Here is a 24,467-nt window from a genome sequence, read left to right on the forward strand (position 1 = left end):
TGAAAGAAATATCAAAATAACCCCTCCTACAGAATATGATTTGGCAAGAGTGATGAAAGAAATATCAAAATAACCCCTCCTACAGAATATGATTTGGCAAGAGTGATGAAAGAAATATCAAAATAACCCCTCCTACAGAATATGATTTGGCAAGAGTGATGAAAGAAATATCAACATATTTTGAGTGGCTAACACAATTCATAGATTCACCAAACATATATTATTCTATGTTTCATTATTCCTGGTATATAATACTGGTTATGATTGCAGACAGAGCCCAGAGAATGGAATGGTGCAAATTGAATTAGTCGTGCATGCATGGGGATATCCACGTCACCCAGTGATATGTTCTTGCTGTAGAGATACAACTAGCGAACTGAAATTTCACTGTTGTAGGCATAATACAGCTAGTGCTATCTAGACTTGCCGCTGGCAAACAAATCCATTATATTAGCTACCGAACCGTTTGGTGTATGTTTTTTTGTTTGTTGGTGAGATGAAACTGCCAAAACTCTGAAAGGTATTATTGTACATCAAAATTGCAACACAATATTTGCTCAAGTCTAAAATGTTGTCTGTAATCGTAACATGGTGTTTGTTTCTTACGATCCGCACGTTCAACCTTTTGGCAGGAATCTGGCTCCATACTTTCCCAGTAAGCATCCCTTTTACGAGTTTGGCAAACTGACTTGGATCTTGTTCAGTCAGCTCCGCCAATCAGTGAACCAAGGGGCGGAGAAAGGACGTTTACGCACACCACGTAAAATACGTCAAATTTTATTGGAAACATGTCGGCATCTGAGAAAACGTCCAAGGTAAAGAAATATTAGCTTTATTTAGCTAACTAGCTAGTTTACAATGGCTATGGACTTTGCATATTTGCCAGTTATTCAATACCTTGAAGATGCATACCTGAAATGCGATCTTTACAAGCAATTTGTTTGTTGTTTTGCTAGCAAAGTCTTGTTCCTTGCATTCTGCTAGCATAAAGGCAGCCCTCCTTGAACAATTAGCTAGCTAGCCACATAGCTAGAAAGGGGCTCTGAAAGATTAGGTAAAGGGTCACAATTAAATATTAATCGCAAATATTCCTACATTTTGCAATTTGTTTTGTGGAGATTGAGTGTCCAACATTTGGTCCTAAAATATTTCACATTCAACTTCAGTAGCCAGCTATTAGGCTCGTGCATACAATAGGAATAGTTTAATTTCTACGCGTGCGTGCATTTTCCAGTGTCACTCACTACAATGTCAACACAACCTCTGGAGGATATAGACAACACTTCTAACTATTGTGGATATTAAAATCTCGTTACGGTTGCATTAATTAATTCAGTATATGATTTGGAATGTGATCTGCAACTTTTGCACATCAAATAAATTCAAAATTCTTCTTCATCTGCATGATATATGTGGCTCTGCTCTGGTATTTGTTTTCCAAATGTTAGGAGTTGTCTGAAAGTGATGCATTGGAAACTGATCCTGAAGTGAGACTCTCAAGCCAGTCGGATGAAGGTATGGATGTACATTGAGAATGTATAGATTTAGACATATCTGACTATAATCATACATACAGACATATACACAACTTTTATAGAAACCCTGTTTATGCTGTGCATATTGATGCAGAGGCTTTGAATCTTTCCTAGGTGATGCAAGTACTGACACAGCAGTGGTTACCAAGGAGACTGAGCCCATGGGTGGGAGGCTGTCACAGGCGCTATTTCAGGAGATTCAGGGAGATGGTTCGAAAAACGGGGAGGAGAGCGAACGACTATCAACAACATCCTCTTCTGTGTCAGTCAGAACCCTTGCAGGTAAAGATTGATCTCTTTGTCAGTTCTTTCTCTCTCTTCCTTCGTTTTCATAATTTGTTTTAATCTATTCCTTCGTTTATCCCCCCCACAGGACATGCAGCGAAGAGCCTTCCATCCACATCTTCCTCTTCAATCTCCTCCTCCACTTCCTCTCCTTCTGGCAAAGCAAAGATGAGTGTTTTTGGTCCTGGAAGTAAAGCTCTCCTGCCACCTCCCTCATCCTCCTCTCCGCCTCCTGTCCCTGTCCAGACAGTAAAGATACACCGTGCTCGCAAGACTATGAACAGACCTCCCCCAACACAGGTGAGTCTTCTAAGACGATGGCTGGTAGTAGTGCTATATTTTTTAGGATAGCCACTTATACATTGATCTCAATCAAAAAAGGCATATCTTATGTTTGAGTTAGTATGTTGAAAATCTGAGTATTTTACCATTCGGAAGTAATTTTATTCCTGTCACATTATCCCCTTCATGACCATCTGATCCATTGAGTTATTGCCTTTCAGATGAGGTGCATCGAGTCACCAATCGTGCCAGTCAACCCCACAGACCCCACGACCAGCTTCGCGACAGACAGTGATACTGGTCAATGTTGAAATATTGTATACATTTAGATAGACTTGAATGAAAGATTTACCCATTTTGAATGTTATATCATATTTGAGCGATGTTCTATTGATTCCCAGGGTCATTTCATGTGTATCTGAGCTATTCACCGTTTAAGCAGGCAGAAATATAGCCGGTACGATGTGTTTTTCCCAGAGAATCAGAGATGCACAAATATAATAGAACATTTTAAAATGGGTGAATCTTTTTTTAATGTTTGTATGTAAGATTACTTACTGTTGAGTTTGAATCCTGTCACGTTATTTTTGTCTCTTACTCGGCAGCAGCAAAAAGGAGAAGGTTGGTCCAGGCAGAAAGCGCTATAGGCACAAAGCAGAAGGTAAAGACTGGGCAGGGGTGTGTCAGTGCTTTATTAGAGAATGAAGATAATGGTTGCTTATAATGGGTCTCATGCTGAGATATTTAGTAGTGACCCTGACCAAACGTTTTTTATTGTTACTTGAATTTCAGGCAGATCATGTACTCCGAGAGGCGGCGAGACGGCGTGACAGTTGGCTGGAGGATGCAGATGAGAACGAATTTCTTCTCTATAACCCCTATGCAAGAGATGACACGGACCCAGCCTTCTCCGACTGCAAGGTCCGAGGCTAATTAACCCTTTAACAGGCAGCTCAACCAGGCGAGGTCCTTTTGACAACCAATTTTAAACTTAAGTGTAACATATTTATTTTGTTAGGCATGTTTTATCATCTCAACCAATGCCATTTAGTAAAATCGTGTGGTTTTCATTATCGGACTGCCATGTTTTTTGAAACACGCGTTCAAAGATGGTTGAAAACCAGGATGTAAACGTGAGCTGAACTGAACCTCATTTACCATAATTTTTGGTACTAATTGTGTATAAAATGTGAAATTACAACATAAAATGTTATTTACCTCTAAAACATAAGTTAAGAATGATTAAATTACTATGTTTTTATTTAAGGAACTCTTGAAAAAATATGCTCTATTAAGCAGTTGAGTGGCCCATTTTAAAGGAATGATATTAAGTCAAAACTTGTGACAATGGAAAGTGGAGAAATATTGTTATGGGATTTTTAGGCTGTTCAAATACAAAAACCTTTTCAAATCCATATCAGTATTCACTGTCTGCCTGTTATCTTCAATATGTTTCAGAATATCATTCAGTACATGTAATTGTACTGGTACTCTAAGCATATAAACTATAAATGCATACATTTACATGCATTCTAATATTCATATTTTGACACACAAATGTATTATTTTAATATTTGATATCAAGTCCTCATTTAACTAGGCCAATCTTCCATTTATAAGTAAATGAAGCAGACATAATGTATCATTTTTGAGATTATTTAAAATTCTCTGCAAATTCCAATACAAAATTAGTATTGGGCAACCGGCTGGTTGAGATGTTTGTGATGCATTAATTATCAAAGTTTAGGTCATCCAAACACATTTTTCCTATATGGTCTATACTGAGGCTAAATATAGATACAGTATTTAGCAGAAAAAATGTTTTTCTGATATTTTTCTCTTGGTGTACCAGTTAAAGGGTTATTGCTGAATAGCCACAGTTTTGAATAGATACAAGGAAACTGTATGTTGCTCTTTTTCCATATCTGTACCTTCCATTTTTCCTATTGCAGTCTGAAGATGGTGGACTGGAGGAAAGGCTACATGAAAGAGATGCAGATGCATCTGGTAACATGTCAGATCATGTGAGTAGTTTTACTGGTCCTATGTCAGAGTTGGAAGCTACAATCATTTACCAGGCAGTTTTAGGCAACATGTGTTTCATAAGATTCACTTGCTGGAACAAACATTTTATTTGGTCAAAGCATTGTTCCTCTGCCGGTCAACCAAACCCTCTTTGTCCTCAGAGCTCAGAGTCGGACCCACAGAGGCAGGGCCAGAGGAACGAAGGGAGCAGTGATTCGCCATGGACTCGCCCAGGGCGAGGCAAAGGGAGAGAGAGAGCCGAAGGAGCAGAGGCAGGAAGAGGTGAGTGACAGGGAGATCTATTCATTTGTATAAATAGTCGTATTATCGCCACTATCATTATCATCACAGTGGCTATTTGATTGTAAATTATTAATGTCTGTTGTAACTTCCAGCAGTGTCGGCAGCAGCTACTTTTGGTGGATCCTGCGAGTACACAGAGGTTGCCTTGGGCTCCCTGGACATCGTGGCAACAGACAACCTAACACTCTCACCTCACCACGGTGGGTAGACTGTATTCGCACCCAATACACAATCTGCAAGTCTTTATCAGTGGTCTCTCAGGGTCAAATCCTAGCTTGACGTATGCGTCCTGTAACTTTGACACAAATCTCCTATTAAGGTCTTGTGAACACATGATTTGCGTACATAACTAAAGCCACAATTTGGTTCTCAGTGAATAGCACTGATTATCTGCTACAGTGAGTAGTACCATATGACACCGATGAGGGAATGTCATATCTGCATGTCTGTGTAGAAGGCAGTGACGCTGGGGAGACGGAGCGTCTGGAGGAGCTGCCTCTGTGTAGCTGCAGGATGGAGGCACCACGCGTAGACAGCGCCAGCAGACAGCCCAACAGACTCTGCATGGCCACAGAGAGCGTGAACGGAGAGGTTTGTGTGTGGCTATGCACATGTAGACTCTGTGAAGCTGTGTTTTCCCTAGGATTTCTATCAGCAGTGGTGGCAAAGTTGGTGTGGAGGGGGGCTCCGACTGCACATAAATCAAATCAAATGTATTTCTATAGCCCTTCTGACATCAGCTGATATCTCAAAGTGCTGTACAGAAACCCAGCCTAAAACCCCAAACAGCAAGCAATGCAGGTGTAGAAGCACGGTGGCTAGGAAAAACTCCAGAGAAAGGCCGAAACCTAGAGAGGAACCAGGCTATGACAGGTGGCCAGTCCTCTTCTGGCTGTGCCGGGTGGAGATTATAACAGAACATGGCCAAGATCTTCAAATGTTCATAAATGACCAGCATGGTCAAATAATAATAATCACAGTAGTTGTCGAGGGTGCAGCAAGTCAGCACCTCAGGATTAAATGTCAGTTGGCTTTTCATAGCTGATCATTAGGAGTATCTCTACCACTCCTGCTGTCTCTAGAGAGTTGAAAACAGCAGGTCTGGGACAGGTAGAGCGTCCGGTGAACAGGTCAGGGTTCCATAGCCGCAGGCAGAACAGTTGAAACTGGAGCAGCAGCACGGCCAGGTGGACTGGGGACAGCAAGGAGTCATCATGCCAAGTAGTCCTGAGGCATTGTCCTGGGGCTCATGTCCTCCGAGAGAGAGAAAGAAAGAGAAAATTAGAGAGAGCATACTTGAATTCACACAGGACACCGGATAAGACAGGAGAAGTACTCCAGATATAACAAACTGACCCTAGCCCCCCGACACACAAACTACTGCAGCATAAATACTGGATGCTGAGACGGGAGGGGTCAGGAGACACTGTGGCCCCATCCGATGATACCCTGGACAGGGCCAAACAGGCAGGATATAACCCCACCCACTTTGCCAAAGCACAGCCCCCACACCACTAGAGGGATACCTTCAACTACCAACTTACCATCCTGAGACAAGGCCGAGTATAGCCCACAAAGATCTCCGCTACGGCACAACCCAGACAGGAAGATCACGTCAGTGACTCAACCCACTCAAGTGACGCACCCCTCCTAGGGACGGCATGAAAGAGCACCAGTAAGCCAGTGACTCAGCCCCTGTAATAGGGTTAGAGGCCGAGAATCCCAGTGGAGAGAGGGGAACCGGCCAGGCAGAGACAACAAGGGCGGTTCGTTGCTCCAGAGCCTTTCCGTTCACCTTCACACTCCTGGGCCAGACTACACTCAATCGTACGACCCACTGAAGAGATGAGTCTTCAGTAAAGACTTAAAGGTTGAGACCGAGTCTGCGTCTCTCACATGGGTAGGCAGACCATTCCATAAAAATGGAGCTCTATAGGAGAAAGCCCTGCCTCCAGCTGTTTGCTTAGAAATTCTAGGGACAGTAAGGAGGCCTGCGTCTTGTGACCGTAGCGTACGTGTAGGTACAGTATGTATGGCAGGACCAAATCAGAAAGATGGGTAGGAGCAAGCCCATGTAATGCTTTGTAGGTTAGCAGTAAAACCTTGAAATCAGCCCTTGCTTTGACAGGAAGCCAGTTTAGAGAGGCTAGCACTGGAGTAATATGATCAAATTTTTTGGTTCTAGTCAGGATTCTAGCAGCCGTATTTAGCACCAACTGAAGTTTATTTAGTGCTTTATCCGGGTAGCCGGAAAGTAGAGCATTGCAGTAGTCTAACCTAGAAGTGACACAAGCATGGATTAATTTTTCTGCATCATTTTTGGACAGAAGTTTCTGATTTTTGCAATGTTACGTAGATGGAAAAAAGCTGTCCTTGAAATGGTCTTGATATGTTCTTCAAAAGAGAGATCAGGGTCCAGAGTAACGCCGAGGTCCTTCAGTTTTATTTGAGACGACTGTACAACCATCAAGATTAATTGTCAGATTCAACAGAAGATCTCTTTGTTTCTTGGGACCTATAACAAGCATCTCTGTTTTGTAGAAAGTTTGCAGCCATCCACTTCCTTATGTCTGAAACACAGTCTTCTAGCGAGGGCAATTTTGGGCTTCACCATGTTTCATTGAAATGTACAGCTGTGTGTCATCTGCATAGCAGTAAAGTTAACATTATGTTTTCGAATGACATCCCCAAGAGGTAAAATATATAGTGAAAACAATAGTGGTCCTAAAACGGAACCTTGAGGAACACTGAAATTTACAGTTGATTTGTCAATAGATACAAAATGTTGCTGTTTTAAAGTTAATTTCCTACAATTCTGAACATTTTATTATGGCTTATGCCGTGTTCTTGTGCTATGTAAGTGACTCAAATGTTATAACAAAATCAATGTCATGACATTTTTTTGAAATTTAGATTCTCCCTGACTGTCTAGTTTTTATTCTGGTGAATGTTAGTTCTCAAAGATTATATTATTAAAACATATATAGCTCCATTTATCTAATGTATCATATCTTTGGGTGTGGCGGCCATTTTTTGAGAGTCGCTGCTAAATGAATATAGGGGCAACACGGTAAGCTTTTCCATCTCATTTGGAATCAACATATGACTCACTATTTACTTATTTTCCTCTCCCTCTTGTCTTTCACAGCTGGTGGGCTGTACCAATATCATTCAGAAGGGGGAGACCATGCGGCCGTCCAGTCGGGTTTCCCTCATTGTGCTGTGCGAAAACCATCGGTCACATATGGTCAAACATCACTGCTGCCCTGGATGTGGATACTTCTGTATCGCAGTAAGGTTTTGTGCCACACCCACAATCAAACATACTATCTGATGTCAAAGAACTGGATAGGTGAAAATAAATTCCAAGTAGACATAGGGCTGTGGCAGTCACAAAATTTCGTCAGCTGGTGATTGTCAAGCAAATAACTGTCGGTCTCACGGTAATTGACTGTTAATTAACATAAACACATTTAGCATCTCCTGGTTTCCACACACCGCCTACAAGCCATTTTAAAAAGTATAATAAATCCATGTAATATAGCCTACACCATCACAATGAATCCATTATTTATTTTAGACAGGTTTAAAGAAACATGATATGGAGAAAATGTCTATTTCAGAAGAACAGAATAGCATACTCTGAGTTGTCCTGATGTGGCTATGCCATATGGCTGTGGGCTACACAAATTCATTTAGCAGGCAAGATTAGTTCATAATTCCCTGGAATTATATTATTTTATAGTATGAAGAATACAATTGAACAAAGCTGTAAAGGGAGTGCGCACATGCGGCTATTCTGTGTTGAGTGGTTAACAAAGAAATAGGTACTCTTATGCTTAATTTAGTTTTTAATGTAACTTTAGTTGTTCTACAAACGTTGGGCTATATGTTTTGATTTTTTAAATACATTGTAAGGCTACATGATGAGACGCTAATGATGATTTGAAAAAAGTTGCTTGAAAGGCATGAGCTCTGCTTTGTTTTTTTTTGTGCAAGCTGTAAACACTCCACTAGTCTCTCATTCACAATTTGACTGTTCTTGATTCACAATTTGATAATGCCTTGAATTTCACGGTGGCATCCCCTTTGGGGCCTTAATGCACCCTAAAAAAATCCATGCCATTTGTGGCCCGGCGTGCTGCGTTGTGCCCTTCTCCCTGAGTGTGCTGTGCAATCCGAAGCGCCTCTTACTCACATGGCTCTGTCACTGATCGGGTCTTTCTCACAGGCTACAAGTAAAGACTGACACATCGGGGACGCAACAGTGTGCTTTCTTATCCAATTGAAGATATTTACTTTGTCAGCCAACAAGATGAGTAGGCCTAACGAACAGCAAAAGCACTAGCCTATGTCAATCTACTAACCCCCATAGTACAAAAGTTGACCTATTCTGTGCGAGAAATAAATATTCCAAACAGTCTGGGACAGTTGTGGGATGCGATAGATCCCAAATGAATACAACCACTAGCATCAAAAAACCTTAATGCAATGTGGCTTATGCAAAAGATCAGAGTGTTTAGCTTAAAATGTTGATAAACTATTAGGCTATTTCTTCACATTATAAGTGCAGCAATGTGCACATGGTAGTAAGCTATAAGCGAGAATGTTCCATTAGTGGAAAACAGCATAATTAAAAGTGACTGCAAATGCAATTATACATGTAATGCTTTTATTATAAGGGTGCTTTTTATGGTGAAAATGATCTTCCCCAAACTTGAAACTCACGCACTGCTAATGTATGCCAGTTATGCTCTACACCCCTTGAAAAGCAGATTAATGTGCTTAATTTTCTGAAGTTATTTGGCCACTTTAGTTGTGATACAAATCTTATTAAAACATATAGCCTTATGGGCTAGGCTAAATGATGTGTGTGACAATGATTTGAAAAAGTTGCAAAAAAGGCATTGTTTCTTATACCGGGCTTATACTTCACAAGTGATAATATATAATTCACAAGTGATGGGCTAATATTGTCACCCATCAGACTGTTCTTGATTTAATCTTGGCTTTACATTTACTAAATAATATGTGACATTTTTTATTTATTTAGAATGGACCATTCTCATGTACCTGTATCGAAACCGGGGCAGCGGGAAAACATACATGTCATCTATGCACTTAAATAGCCAATGGAGGATGCTTTTCCTCGTGGTTTATTTTTTTTATGCCAGCCAGGTAGACTACACTTGTGCTTAATATGAGGAAAGTTGAGAAATAAACATAGTAGACCTAGCCTTGAGAAAACTGATGGGAACCTCCTCTTTTTAATAGAGGCCATCACTCTGTTTTCTCCAACAATAGCCTATAGAAATGCTGCACAACATGAGCTCATGATTAGATTTGAGGGACGATTGAGTGCGGAGTACCAGGCAGTAGGCAAGTTTGGTAGGCTATTAATGAACAGCAGCAGAATTTGACTGCCTTCATGACTCGTGACCGCCATTGTGGCAGTAATACGGTCACTGCAACAGCCCTAAGTAGACAACTTCCATATTGTATTCACCTTAGACCTAGCTTGTGTTTTCAAATCTGTAAAGATGGAGAGGAGACGGAGAGACCACTGCAGATACTTGAGATGCATTATTAGTCTGTGCGTGTACGGTATATGTTTGACGTGGCCTTACACCCCTCCCTCTCTCTGATTTTCCCAGGGGACCTTCCTAGAGTGCTGTCCGGACCAGCGCATCGCCCACCGCTTCCACCGGGGCTGTGTGACAGTGCTGGGGGCTGGAAGGGGCAGGGGCATGGGCACAGGCATGCTCTTCTGCCCCCACTGTGGCGAGGATGCCTCGGAGGCCCAAGAGGTCACCATCCCCCCCTCAGCATCCATGGCCACTGTGGTCACCACTTCCGCCTCGTCCACCACCACACTGTCCCTCCCAGCCCCCATCCCCTCTGACCTCTCTCTGGTGGCCTCCACATGGCCGCTGAAGAACGGGAAGAGGCCGGTGGGTCTTATCAGGTGAGGAGAAAGGGGGAGATAAAGATATGTGAAATGACTAAGTGTTGGCTGGAGTGCAATAATTGGGTCGTTTTGCTCTGCTTGTTGTGTATTTGTGGATAATTGATTGATTTGAGCTTGTGCCTGTGAGTCTATTGTTTAATAACTCGTATGGAAATAATGGTTATTCACACCACCCTAATCATTGCAGCCTTTTTTTACTCCCTCTTTGTCTTCTTGATCTGTCAGTGCGAGGATGCGGGGGGTGGTAAAGAGAGACCAGGATCAGCGCCCCCCCCAAGCCACTCTAGCAGCAGGGACTGTCAACGCAGCCCCCCCAGGCGAGGGGGGAGTGGACAGTGTGGGACCCTCCCTCTGTCTGCCCAATGGGAAGCCAGTCTGTCCCAGTGCACTTCCCCCCGGGCCCAGTAGGGCGGCGCTGCAGAAAGCCATTCTCACCCAGGACACTGAGAAGTGAGACAAAATAATAAAATAGATTAATAATAGTCTAAGTCTTATAGAATAGAATTATCTGTTCCAAATCAATGATTGATGGGAATTGTTTACGGATAGACTTGGGTCTTGTTTGAATGCTTTGAAAATACATCCATCTTTCCTCCTTTTGTTGAAATTCAAAATTTGCTGAACTGACTGAATTGTGGAAAGCTATGTAGGGGAAATGTATTTAGTGGTGTTGGATCCAGTGATTAGTCCAAGGAATAGGAATGAGTGAGAGATGCATTTTACACAGAGTTCTGATAGGAGCTGTTCTCACGTGGTGATTCTTTGTTGTGATTGGTCAGGAGGAAGAAGCTGAGGTTCCACCCCCGCCAGCTCTATCCAGCTGCCAAGCAGGGTGAGGTGCAGAGGGTTCTGCTCATGCTCAGTAAGTGTCATAAGGAGTCCTTTGTTCGTATTTTACTGTTCGATTAAATAGACATTCCTGATCTGATTGCATATTTTGTCTAAAGTGGCTTGCTCCCATCACTCCTTCATCTGCTCTGGAAACACTTGTTGTCCACTGTTCTTTCACATAAATGAAGGAATGAGACGATATTGACCCCTACTGCTGCTAATAACCCCTGAACTCCACTTACTCTCTCTGTTTGGTTCAGTGGAGGGCATAGACCCAGCCTACCAGGCTGACTCTCAGAACAGACGCTGTGCTCTCCACGTTGCCGCCCAGAGAGGCTTGCTGGAGGTCTGCTACATGCTGGTGCAGGTGAACAACTTTTGCACTTCAATCAATACAACTGGGTAATATTCATTAGGCTCCAAACTGAAGAAAACCGACTGAATCGGGGAGGGACTACCTGAACTTGTCCAATAAGAAATGCTTGCTTACATTTTCTGTTGCGAATGTTTTTCTACGGTGTGCCCAAATAACTACAACCCTGCTCTTTATTTTTATGTTCAATGATAGAAGTGACTCCTTTTACTCTTATTCCCCCCAAAATGGATCAGTGTGTCACTCATACAGTTATTATTCACCAGAGTGTTCAAATAATTTTCTTGTCTATTTACAGGCAGGTGCGAAACTGGACATCCAAGACAAATCCATGAGGACCCCTCTTCTGGAGGCCATCGTCAACAACCATGTGGAGGTGACCAGGTACCTGGTCCAGAGTGGAGCCTGCGTCTATCACATTGTGAGTGCCTGGTAAACAGCCCCTACACCAAAGCTGGTCAGCTAACACTAGTAGCGGCTCTAGTAACATGAGCCGTAAAGGATTTAAACCTGAAAGAATTTGTTCATCACCTTGAGTCACCTCAGAAGTCAACAGTAGGATCTATTATAGAGTAACTGGAGCTAGGACCTGTAGGTGGCATGTTAATGCAACCTTGATTGCAATCAAATTCATTTTTTTCACCTCTCCTCGCCAACTATTCTGTTTTTTCCATTTTCTTTCTCCCTTTCCTCACTCTTTTCCTCTTCCCTCTCCCCCTTCTCTGCTCTCCAGGAAGAAGATGGCTACACTGGTCTCCACCACGCTGCCAAACTGGGCAGTCTGGACATTGTCACCCTTTTGTTGGAGACGGGACAGGTGGACATCAACGCACAGGTGGGGAAGAGCGAGAGAGGAACACTCTTGGGCTCTAAGACAGGGTGGCACCAACCAACAAGTCAGTGTGTGTTTTATCAGTCTGTGACACTCTTTGTCGACTGCATACTTCACACTGCATCATGTCCAATGACCACATGGTCTGTTTTCTGAGAAGTGCTTTAAAAATTTTTTGCTGCTAATTAAACATCTTTATTTTGATTGACTATGCATGCGCAGATGAAGATAATATAATTATCTTTATTTGATATTAAGTTGTAACCTTCTGTTTTTTTATTTTATTTTTTATTTTTACAAATCTATCCCTGTGTATATTATGTGGGTCTCTACAGTGTAGTACCCCTTCACTCTGCGTAGCACTAACACCCTCCTTTGTAGGTATAGTAATCATTCAATGTACTCAATAACAGATACTGTATCATGTGTCACTTGGCAATGCTAGTTACCTGTAGTTCTTAATTAGTCAATAGACAGAGTTAACTATTACCACCAGAATAAACATGTATCTTTAATCTATCTTCCAGTCCCATGTATAATTTCTCGTTGTATTGAACCATAGCACTTGTGTTAGGCATTTGGCTTGAGTACCACTGTATAGTCCAGTCCCCTAACCCTCTGAGTCAATGTGTTGTATTCCCCTCTCAGGATAGTGGAGGCTGGACTCCTATCATCTGGGCTGCAGAGCACAAGCACATCAAGGTCATCCGAGCACTGCTTCACAGGGGGGCTGACGTCACCCTCAAAGACAAGGTTAGGCTTTCTGTCCTGGTTATAACAACGTATGCCCATACAATGGCCAATCTGATTTTGAAGGAGGATGTGGAGGATTTATAGGCACGGCAAGTCACAAATCATTGAAACGAGAGCATTTGCTGTAGCCTAGTGGTTAGAGCGTTGGACTAGTAACCGGAAGGTTGCAAGTTCAAATCCCCGAGCTGACAAGGTACAAATCTGTCGTTCTGCCCCTGAACAGGCAGTTAACCCACTGTTCCTAGGCCGTCATTGAAAATAAGAATTTGTTCTTAACTGACTTGCCTAGTTAAATAAAGGTAAAAAAAAAAAAATACTTGATTTATTGAAGGTAGAGGTCAGTTTGGTTGTAAGTACTCCAATCCATACCTTTTTCTTTCTATCCATTAATTTATTGTGATGCAAGTCCCTCTGGGATGATAAAAATTATCTTCTCGCTCTCTCTATTAGGAGATGAACGCATGTCTCCACTGGGCGTCCTTCGCAGGCTGTGTGACGATAGCAGAGATGGTGCTGAACGCCGGCTGCCCGCTGTCTTCTGTCAACATGCACGGGGACACTCCCCTACACATCGCTTCCAGGGAGGGCTTCCTCGATTGTGTAACGTGAGTAGACCAATACCCTGTCAATCGCATCCATCGGTCACTCCTATGGCTGTTACGGTGACTGTATTACCGCCACGCTGGCGGTCACGAGTCATGATGCCAGTCAAATTCCATGTGACCGTTTAGTCACGGTAATTAAGCCTCTCCAAGCTCTGATGCTGCTGATGGTCATTAGTAGCCTACCAAACTTGCTAACTGCCTGGTACTCAGCACTCTATTGTCCCTCTAATCACTCTGACATCAATGCAAATCACACATCACACTATCACATTTACATTTAAGTCATTTAGCAGACGCTCTTATCCAGAGCGACTTACAAATTGGTGCTTTCACCTTATGACATCCAGTGGAACAGCCACTTTACAATAGTGCATCTAGGTCTTTTAAGGGGGGTGAGAAGGATTACTTTATCCTATCCTAGGTATTCCTTAAAGAGGTGGGGTTTCAGGTGTCTCCGGAAGGTGGTGATTGACTCCGCTGTCCTGGCGTCGTGAGGGAGTTTGTTCCACCATTGGGGGGCCAGAGCAGCGAACAGTTTTGACTGGGCTGAGCGGGAACTGTACTTCCTCAGTGGTAGGGAGGCGAGCAGGCCAGAGGTGGATGAACGCAGTGCCCTTGTTTGGGTGTAGGGCCTGATCAGAGCCTGGAGGTACTGAGGTGCCGTTCCCCTCACAGCTCCGTAGGCAAGCACCATGGTCTTGTAGCGGATGCGAGCTTCAACTGGAAGCCAGTGGAGAGAGCGGAGGAGCGGGGTGACGTGAGAGAACTTGGGAAGGTTGAACACCAGACGGGCTGCGGCGTTCTGGATGAGTTGTAGGGGTTTAATGGCACAGGCAGGGAGCCCAGCCAACAGCGAGTTGCAGTAATCCAGACGGGAGATGACAAGTGCCTGGATTAGGACCTGCGCCGCTTCCTGTGTGAGGCAGGGTCGTACTCTGCGGATGTTGTAGAGCATGAACCTACAGGAACGGGCCACCGCCTTGATGTTAGTTGAGAACGACAGGGTGTTGTCCAGGATCACGCCAAGGTTCTTAGCGCTCTGGGAGGAGGACACGATGGAGTTGTCAACCGTGATGGCGAGATCATGGAACGGGCAGTCCTTCCCCGGGAGGAAGAGCAGCTCCGTCTTGCCGAGGTTCAGCTTGAGGTGGTGATCCGTCATCCACACTGATATGTCTGCCAGACATGCAGAGATGCGATTCGCCACCTGGTCATCAGAGGGGGGAAAGGAGAAGATGAATTGTGTGTCGTCTGCATAGCAATGATAGGAGAGACCATGTGAGGTTATGACAGAGCCAAGTCACTTGTGAATGATGACCAGCTTAAGGCAAACAGCTCATGCTTTTTTGGTAACTTTTTCAAATCATAGTTGCATACCTCTTGTAGCCTAGCCCATAGCCTATATTTTTTGGTAAAGTTTATCACAACTAAAGTGGCCAATTAACTTCTTAAAATTAAGCACATTAGGCTATACACCCACTGTAAAGCGGATTATCTGGCAAATATAAGCAGTGCGTGAGTTTCAAGTTTGGGGAAGATTATTTTCCCCATAAAAATGTGACTTTTTATAATAAAAGCATTACATGCTTAATTGCCTTTGCAATCACTTTTGATAATGGTGGTTTCCTGCTAATGGAACATTTGCGCTTATAGCCAACTTCCGTGTGCGCATTGCTGCGCTTATAATGTGATCGCCTAATAGTTTATCAATTTATTATTTTTTTTCACCCCTTTTTTTTTCACCCCGATTTCGTGGTATCCAATTGTTGTCTCATCGCTGCAACTCCCGTACGGACTCGGGAGAGGCGACAGTCGAGAGCCATGTGTCCTCCAAAACACAACACAACCCAACCAAGCTGCACTGCTTCTTGACACAATGCCCATCCAACCCGGAAGCACCGTACACCTGGCGACTGTGTCAGCATGCACTGCGCCCGGCCCGCCACAGGAGTCGCTAGTGCGTGATGAGACAAGGATATCCCTGCCGGCCAAACCCTCTCTAACCTGGACGATGCTGGGCCAATTGTGCGCCGCCCCATGGGCCTCCCGGTCATGGCCGGATGCGACAGAGCCTGGACTCGAACACAGAATCGTTAGTGGCACAGATAGCACTGCAGTGCCTTAGACCACTGCGCCACCAGGGAGGCTGCAATCAACATTTTAAGATCAACGTTCTCATCTGTTGGGTCAGGCTCAATGCTTAAAACAGTTTTTTTTTATGCTAGTGGTTGTATTCATTTGGGATCTATCGCATCCCACAACTGACCCCGGACTATGTTTAAAATATTTATTTATTGCACTGAATAGAATAGGTCAACTTTTGTACTATGGGTAATAGTAGGTTGACATAGGCTTGTGCTTTTGCTGTTTGTTAGGCCTGCTCATGTTGACTGACATAAATGTGGAAAGTTGTTCCGATATCTTCAATATGCGCCTCGGAATTGGATAAGGACTTGCGCAGTTAAGTCCCCAATGTGTCTGTCTTCATTTGTAGCCAGATCAGGGCCTAACGCAAGGATAACAGTGTATGCTATTCTGTTCTTCGGAAAAAAACTACATTTTGTTTAGACCTGTCTAAAATAAATAATCTATTTTTATTTATTTTACCTTTTAGGCAAGTCGGTTAAGAACCAATTCTTATTTACAGTGGGTTAACTGCCTTGTTCAGGGGCAGAATGACAGATTTTTACCTTGTCAGCTCGGGAATTTGAACTAGAAACTTTTCGGTTACTGGCCCAACGCTCTAACCACTAGGCTACCTGCCGATTTTAATTGTGATGTTGGCTATATTACATGGATTTATTAGACTTTTTAATATATAGATGTTCGAAAGTTCTGCATCAGCTTTTAGGCTGTGTGTGGAAGTCAGGAGATGCTAAATGTGTTTTGTTAATTAATGGTCAATTACTGTGAGACCAGCAGTTATTTGCTTGAAAATCACTGGTTGACTGCTACTCCTATAGTCTGGTAATTTCGAATAGAAGGAATTTGTCCATAGGTATTGATCTAAAGTCATTTGAGCATTTTGCGCCCATGATGGTTGTAAGGATATGGGAAGGGTAATCTGTGCCTAACGGCAACTTTAACACCTTTGTTTGCTTATTCCCTCTCTACAGGCTCTTCCTCTCTAGGGGGGCAGACATCGACATCATGAACAGGGAAGGGGACACCCCTCTTTCTCTGGCGCGTTCCGATTCGCCCGTCTGGGTGTCACTCCAGATAAACAGGAAGCTGCGGAGGGGGATAGCCAATCGTATGCTTCGTACAGAGAAGATCATCAGCAGTGACGTAGCCCAGGGGTATGAGAACGTGCCTATCCCCTGTGTGAACGCAGTTGATGATGAGGGATGTCCCTCAGACTACAAGTATGTTTCCGAGAACTGTGAGACTTCAGCCATGAACATCGACCGCAACATCACACACTTACAGGTACATACAGTAACAACACACACCTTTAGATGATACACATGACAATTATCATTGATCATACATGCATCTTGCCTTTCTATAAATCTGTGTCTGTCCCTCAGCACTGCAGCTGCACAGAGGACTGCTCCTCCAGCAACTGTCTGTGTGGTCAGCTCAGTATCCGCTGCTGGTACGACAAGGTTAGTGACAAATTATTTATTTTATATCCCACTTTATTTGGATATAAAAGTATTCAGCCATTCTAGCTGTGAACTTTGGTGTTAAAGTTGTATATTTGATTAAGGAAACTGATAAGAACTAGAACCTTGTAAATATCCTGGGTTTTCAGAGAGAGTTTGCTCTCATTTCTCAAATTTCAGATATTATTGAACTGTGGATAGTTTGTTGAACTGTCTCCGTCTCTACGCTCGTACATTAGTCACACGCGATATCTCAGACAGCACTTGCCTGACTTTAACGAAACTTTGAATGATGCGTCTTGCCACAGAGATCTGGAATTTACAAAATTACACTGATTGGCCAGATGGTGGGGCTATAACAAGAGATTGAAAATGCTAACTTTTAAAGGTCACGCCCCTTATTCTGTTTGAACTAAAGTCACGAAATTCAGTACATAGGTCCCTCTCCTCACAAGGAGCACATTTGCCTCAGGGACCCATATGGTCCACCATGATAGATCTTCCCCCATTTTGAATTTTGTGAAAATTCTTAAATGCTACTCTTCTGGCACTGAATGACCGATCTGCACGAAACTTGATACACTACACGACCAAAAGTATGTGGACACATGCTCGTTGAAAATCTCATTCCAAAATCATGGGCGTTCATATAGAGTTGGTCCCCCTTTTCTGCTGTAACAGCCTCCCCTCTTCTGGGAAGGCTTTCCACTAGATGTTGGAACATTGCTGTGGGGAATTTCTTCCATTCATCCACGAGCATTAGTGAGGTCAGGCACTGATGTTGGGCGATTAGGCTTGGCTTGCAGTCTGCGTTCCAATTCATCCTAAAAGTGTTCGATGGGGTTGAGGTCAGGGCTCTGTGCAGGCCAGTCAAGTTCTTCCGTATCGATCGCGACAAACCATTTCTGTATGGACCTCGCTTCGTGCACTGGGGCATTGTCATGCTGAAACAGGAAAGGGCCTTCCCAAAACTTTTGCCACAAAGTTGCAAGCACAGATTAATCTGAAATGTCATTGTATGCTGTAGCGTTAAGATTTCCCTTCAATGGAACCAAGGGGCCTAGCCCGAACCATGAAAAACAGCCTTGACCATTATTCCTCCTCCACCAAACTTTACAGTTGGCACTATGTATTGGAGCAGGTAGCGTTCTCCTGGCATCTGCCAAATCCAGATGCGTCCATCAGACTTCCAAATGGTGAAACATGATCCATCACTCCAGAGATCACGTTTCCACTGCTTCAGAGTCCAATGGTGGCGAGCTTTACACCACTCCAGCCGATGGAAACCCATTTCATGAAGCTGACGACGAATAGTTATTGTGCAGACGTTGCTTCCAGAGGCAGCTTGGAACTTGCTAGTGAGTGTAGTAACCGAGGACAGATTACTATTACATCCTACGCACTTCAGCACTCGGCGGTCCCGTTCTGGCCTGTGTGGCCTAGCACTTTGTGGCTTAGCCATTGTTGGTCCTAGACGCTTCCACTTCACAATAACAGCACTTACAGTTGACCGGGACAGCTCTAGCAGGGCAGAAATTTGACCAACTCACTTGTTGGAAAGGTGGCAGTGCCATGTTGAAAGTCACTGAACTCTTCAGTAAGGCCATTCTACTGCCAATGTTTGTCTATGGAGATTGCATGGTGGTGTGCTCGATTTTATACAGCTGTCAGCAACAGGGCTGGCTGAAATGGCTGAATCCACTAATTGGAAGGGGTGTCCACATACACTATATATACAAAAGTATGTGGCCTCCATTGACAAAGGTCTCACAATGCAATTTTCTTTAGAGTACCTAAAACAACATGGCTGCTATGGACCAATAAACATTCACATGAGCGTGGCCTGGCACACAAATGCATATAAATCACTCATAGGATATTCGTATTGTAACACAATTTAGTATAAGTTGCGAACACTGTCAACATGTGCACGAGCATTCATATAGACCACATGGTGGCTCTTTAACGGACACATGTTTCTCTCTTGATCTGTTTGACTCAGTGCTGAAATTTGTGTCACATGCTCAGGGTTATGAGTCTAGCTAACCCACGTGATGTTTCAGACACCACTTTATTTTTTTTAACAGAACTTGGGTGAATGATGTGTCTTGCCATAGACATCTGGCATTTACAAAACTACACTGATTGGCCCAAGGGGGGAACTGCATTATTTGTGGGGGACTACATGCTTACTGTTTACTGTTGCCTTTTTTGATCATGGTTAGTGATACACCCAGCAGTCATACGAGATAGAATTTACTTTCCAAGCGGTCACCAAGCCATCTCTCTCGAAAGACTGGCGAGGTAATTTGGGGGGCTCTGTCCTTTTTGTCTTTAGTTTATTTCTAATTTCACGGTGGAAGGCTAAAACATCATTTTTGTCCCCTACAATAATCGTTGGGGGGGACTATGGATCTGTCTCCGTACGTACGGTAGTCACACATTTGTTTTCACTAATTGTCCCAAGGGGGGACACTACCATTTGTGGGGGACATGTTTATAGTTTTTAAGTATCGAGTTCGTCAGGTGAAAGACAAACATAAGATGCTATGTGTTTTCTGTGTTTACCAGGACCACCGGTTGCTCCAGGAGTTCAATAAGATCGAACCGCCTCTCATATTTGAATGTAACCTGGCTTGCTCCTGCTACCGCACCTGCAAGAACAGAGTGGTGCAGGCGGGCATCAAGTAAGAGCTGTTACTACACCACTGTACACTTGGAAATCAAATTAGAACTATTTTAGATACAGTGCCTTCAGAAATTATTCATACCTCGTGACTTATTCCACATTTTGTTGTTACAGCCGGGATTCAAAATGGATTAAATACTTTTTTTTCTCACCAATGTACACACACTACCCCATCATTGAAAATGAAATACGGTTATCTAATTTACATAAGTATTTACACCCCTGAGTTTGGTAGCGATTACAGCTGTGAGTCTTTCTTGGTAAGTAGGAGCTTTCCACACCTAGATTGTACATTTGCCCATTTATTATTTTCAAAGCTCTGGTGATTACAACTTTTAATCGTCTTGGGTATGTCTGTATCAGCTTGGCACATCTGGATTTGTAGATTTTCTCCCATTCTTCCTTGCAGAATTTCTCAAGCTCTGTTAAATTAGATGGGGAGTGGCGCAGCGTTCTAAGGCACTGGCATTACAGTGCCAGAGGCGTTACTACAGAACTGGTTTCATTACCGGGCTGTGCCACAACTGGCCGTGGCCGGGAGTCCCATAGGATGGCGCACAATTGGCCCAACCTCATCCGGATTAGGGGAGGGTTTAGTCGGTGGGGCTTTACTTGGCTCATCACGCTCTATCGACTGCTTGTGGCGGGCCGGGTGCCTGTGGGCTGACCCCGGTCACCAGTTGAATGGTGTTTCCGCCGACACATTGGTGCGGCTGGCTTCCGGGTTAAGCTGGCGGGTGTTAAGGAGCGCGATGAGGCGGGTCATATTTCGGAGAACGCATGACTCCACCTTCACCTCTGCCGAGCCTGTTGGGGAGTTGCAGCGGTCAGACGAAATATAATAAATAAAATTAAAAACATTTGACGGGGAGTGGCGGTGAACAGCAATCTTCAAGTCTTTCCACATATTTTCAATGGGATTCAAGTCTGGGCTTTGGCAGGGCAACTCAAGGACTTTCTTGTTCAGATGCAATTGCAGTGTTTCTTTGGCTTTATGGTTGGGGTTCCTGTTGGAACGTAGATCTTTGCTCAAGTCGAATGTCATTTGCACTCTGAAGCAGGTTCTCATCAAGGATTTGGCCTCATTCATTGTTCCCTCTCTCCTTACCAGTCTCCCAGTCCCTTCTGCTGAAAAGCATCCCCATAGCATGATGATGCCACCACCATGCTTCACAGTAGGGATGGTGTTAGACGGGTGATGAGCTGTGCCTGGTTTTCTACAGACAGCGCTTTGTGACAAAAGTTAGATTTGTCTCATCAGATCACAGAATATTTTGCCTTATGATCTGAGTCGTTCACGTGCCTTTTTGCAAACTCCAGTTGTGCTGTCGTGTGCCTTTTCCTCAGGAGTGGCTTCCGTTTGGTCACTCTCCCGTAAAGCCAAGATTGGGGAAGTGCTGTAGAGAACTCTGTAGTTCTGTCAGTGGTCATTGGGTTCTTGGTCACCTCTCTGACCAAGGTACTTCTTGCCCGGTTGCTCAGTTTGATCGGACGGCCAGCTCTAGGCAGAGCCTGGGTAGTTCCATATTTTTTCTATTTCCCAATGATGGAGACCTCTGTGCTCTTGGAAACGTTAAACTCTCTTTAAAGAATTGTGATGAGACATATAACCCTATCTTGGAGATCTACGGCCAGTTCCTTGGACTTCATGGTATAGTTTTTTTGTATAGATGAGTATGTTTCTAAATCGGGTCCAAAAAAATCAATTGGCCACAGGTGTACTCCAATCAAGTTGTAGTGACATCTCAAGGATGATCTAAGGAAATTGGATGCACCTGAGCTCAGTTTTGAGTGTCATGGCAAAGGGGTGTGTGAATACTTTTTGTAAATGAGAGATTTCTATAATTTAATACATTTTCAAAATATCTCTGAACCTGTTTTCACTTTGTCATTAAAGGGTATTGTGTGACGATGGGTGAGGGGGAATAAAACATTTTTTTATCCATTTTTAATTCAGGATGTAACAACATGTGGAATAAGTCAAGGGGTCTGAATACTTTCTGAAGGCACTATGACTACCCTCATCTCTTACTCAAACACTTTTCTTTTGGTTTATCTCTGCAGACCTTATGAAAGGGTTTCACAAACGCTGCCCTGGGGACCCCAAGGGGGGCAAGTTTTGTTTTTTGCCCTAGCACTATATAGCTGTTTTTTTAAATAACCAACTAATCATCAAGCTTTGATTTATTTGAATCAGCGGTGTAATGCTAGGGCAAAAAAACTAAACGTGCACCCCTTCGGGTCCCCTGCACTGAGTTTGGGTAATGCTGCTTCATGACATTGTCTGCTGTTGTGGTCGACATTTACATTGTCCCGTGTAGCTCAGTTTGTACGGCATGATGCATTCAATGCCTGGGTTGTGAGTTCGATTCCCACAGGGGTCCAGTGTGAAACTGTATGCGCACTCTGGTATGAAAAATGTAAGCACTTTCTACTGTAAGTCACTCTGGATAAGAGTGTCTGCTAAATGACTCAAATGTTAATCTTACTGTCTGGGTCCTGGTACAATCTCACTTGTATACTATCTCGGTCTTAGGGTGCGTCTCCAGTTGTACCGAACAGAGAAGATGGGATGGGGAGTTCGGGCTCTACAGGACATTCCCCAAGGCAGCTTCATCTGCGAGTAAGTGTGTGTATGGTTATTTAAAGGAAATTAGTATGATTAGCCAATCTAATGTGTCTTGCCAGTTCTATCAATTAGTTAATTGTCTTGTTGGAAGTAACATATCTCTCCACACAGATATGTAGGAGAACTGATCTCTGATGCAGAGGCAGATGTAAGGGAAGATGACTCCTACCTCTTTGACCTGGACAACAAGGTACCTCATCTGTTTTTTCTCCCATAGGGATTACACATGAAAAAAAGAAAAACATGAAATTGTATTTATCACATGCACTGAATACAACAGGTTTTTGATTTACTGTCATTTAGACACAGAAGTTTAAACAGACCACTGATTTACCAATGCAACTAAGCACATCACCATCCCTCTCTCTCTCCTTCCCTCTAAAGGACGGGGAGGTGTACTGCATCGATGCCCGTTACTACGGTAACATCAGCCGCTTCATCAACCACCTGTGCGACCCCAACATCATCCCAGTGCGGGTGTTCATGCTGCACCAGGACCTGCGCTTCCCCCGCATCGCCTTCTTCAGCTCCCGAGACATACTGACAGGACAAGAGCTTGGGTGAGAGGATTCACCCCCACACACTTTGGATCTGAGCCACAGACACAAAATGGACGCCCAGTGGAGTGGTGTTGATGCTGCCTTAGGAAAGCAGAGTGGAACATGATTTGGCACTACTTTTTCAGTACCCGTAGCATCTATTCCATGTATCACTTCTCTTGCACCAGAAACAAAATTGCCTGAGTATATTGTTTATTCCACTGATTTATGATATTGACGTACATTGATTAAATTCTCAGCCTAGAATTACAATGTTCTGTTTGCACAGGTTTGATTATGGAGACCGCTTCTGGGACATCAAGAGTAAATACTTCACCTGCCAGTGTGGATCAGAGAAATGCAAACACTCAGCGGAGGCCATCGCCTTGGAGCAGAGCAGGCTTGCTCGACTGGAGACCTGCCCAGAATTGGATACTGACCCTGGGTTTGCCATGCTAGGAAACTTCTAGGCTTCCCCTGCGGCTTGGTGCATGTATTTCTCTGTTTCTACACTCACTCTTACATTTCGTATGAATTTGTGCAGTTATTGTTTGTGTGGTAATCAAGCCTTAACTTTGTCCACGTATCTGATATAAATGACTGATAAAGGTGTCTTCTGTGTAAGACCCATACATACAGTATTTTTTTAAACTATAATATTGCTATGCCACTTTGCCATGAGACATCAGTGGCACTACAGCATGCTATGAAATGCCAGTTACGCTCACCACATGCTGTGCCAAATACATACTGAACAATTAATTTCACAGTACTCTACCATGATACTGTCTACTTGTTAAGTAATTGAAAAAGTTACCGACAGCTGACTTCCGAGTAGTATTGAAGTCTGCTTTTATACAAAATGTACGTTGTTTTGTCATTTTATACAATTTATTAAACTTTTACAAATGGATCCACTGTCATTTGTTTCAGCAGGGTTGCTTTTCCTACAACTCAATGAATATCAAGCAGCCCAGACACACCAGAGAATGTGGTTCCAATTTTGGCATAGATTGCTAAAAAGTTTTAGTGATTTAATATAACATTCCATTTGTGTCTTTATTTGAGTTTGAACCTTAATCTGGTCTTTGGCAGAGTTCTTGGGACTTGTTGACTAGTTAACTATTCAACCATGCTTTCCTTCCCCAGGCCCAATTCATGGTTATTGCTATCTTCTACAACTCATGATGGGAAAGGGAGCATGAGCTCT

At 43.4% G+C, this 24,467-nt stretch overlaps 1 protein-coding gene across 4 annotated transcripts; it reads left to right on the forward strand.

The window, feature by feature from the left end:
- The first annotated feature begins 732 nt into the window (after nucleotides 1-732).
- On the forward strand, nucleotides 733-24,170 carry LOC115128285 (histone-lysine N-methyltransferase EHMT2-like). Of its 4 annotated transcripts, none has more exons than XM_029657992.2 (27): nucleotides 733-815; nucleotides 1,449-1,515; nucleotides 1,650-1,817; nucleotides 1,909-2,120; nucleotides 2,324-2,402; nucleotides 2,708-2,763; nucleotides 2,895-3,023; nucleotides 4,055-4,126; nucleotides 4,289-4,409; nucleotides 4,523-4,630; nucleotides 4,885-5,021; nucleotides 7,579-7,722; nucleotides 10,085-10,395; nucleotides 10,624-10,848; nucleotides 11,178-11,260; nucleotides 11,490-11,596; nucleotides 11,901-12,023; nucleotides 12,336-12,437; nucleotides 13,083-13,187; nucleotides 13,638-13,792; nucleotides 16,909-17,221; nucleotides 17,323-17,400; nucleotides 19,972-20,087; nucleotides 22,626-22,712; nucleotides 22,830-22,908; nucleotides 23,103-23,278; nucleotides 23,547-24,170. In XM_029657992.2, exons 1-27 carry the CDS (start codon nucleotides 789-791, stop codon nucleotides 23,725-23,727), a joined length of 3,561 nt encoding a protein of 1,186 aa, XP_029513852.2. In that variant the 5' UTR covers nucleotides 733-788; the 3' UTR covers nucleotides 23,728-24,170. The 4 variants fall into 4 exon arrangements, with proteins under 4 accessions (XP_029513852.2, XP_029513855.2, XP_029513854.2 ...); XM_029657995.2 differs by having other exon boundaries at nucleotides 738-815; nucleotides 4,888-5,021; XM_029657994.2 differs by having other exon boundaries at nucleotides 738-815; nucleotides 4,526-4,630.
- Nucleotides 24,171-24,467: the final 297 nt, after the last annotated feature.

Source organism: Oncorhynchus nerka, linkage group LG4 (genome assembly GCF_034236695.1).
Source record: "Oncorhynchus nerka isolate Pitt River linkage group LG4, Oner_Uvic_2.0, whole genome shotgun sequence".
NCBI lineage: Eukaryota > Metazoa > Chordata > Actinopteri > Salmoniformes > Salmonidae > Oncorhynchus > Oncorhynchus nerka.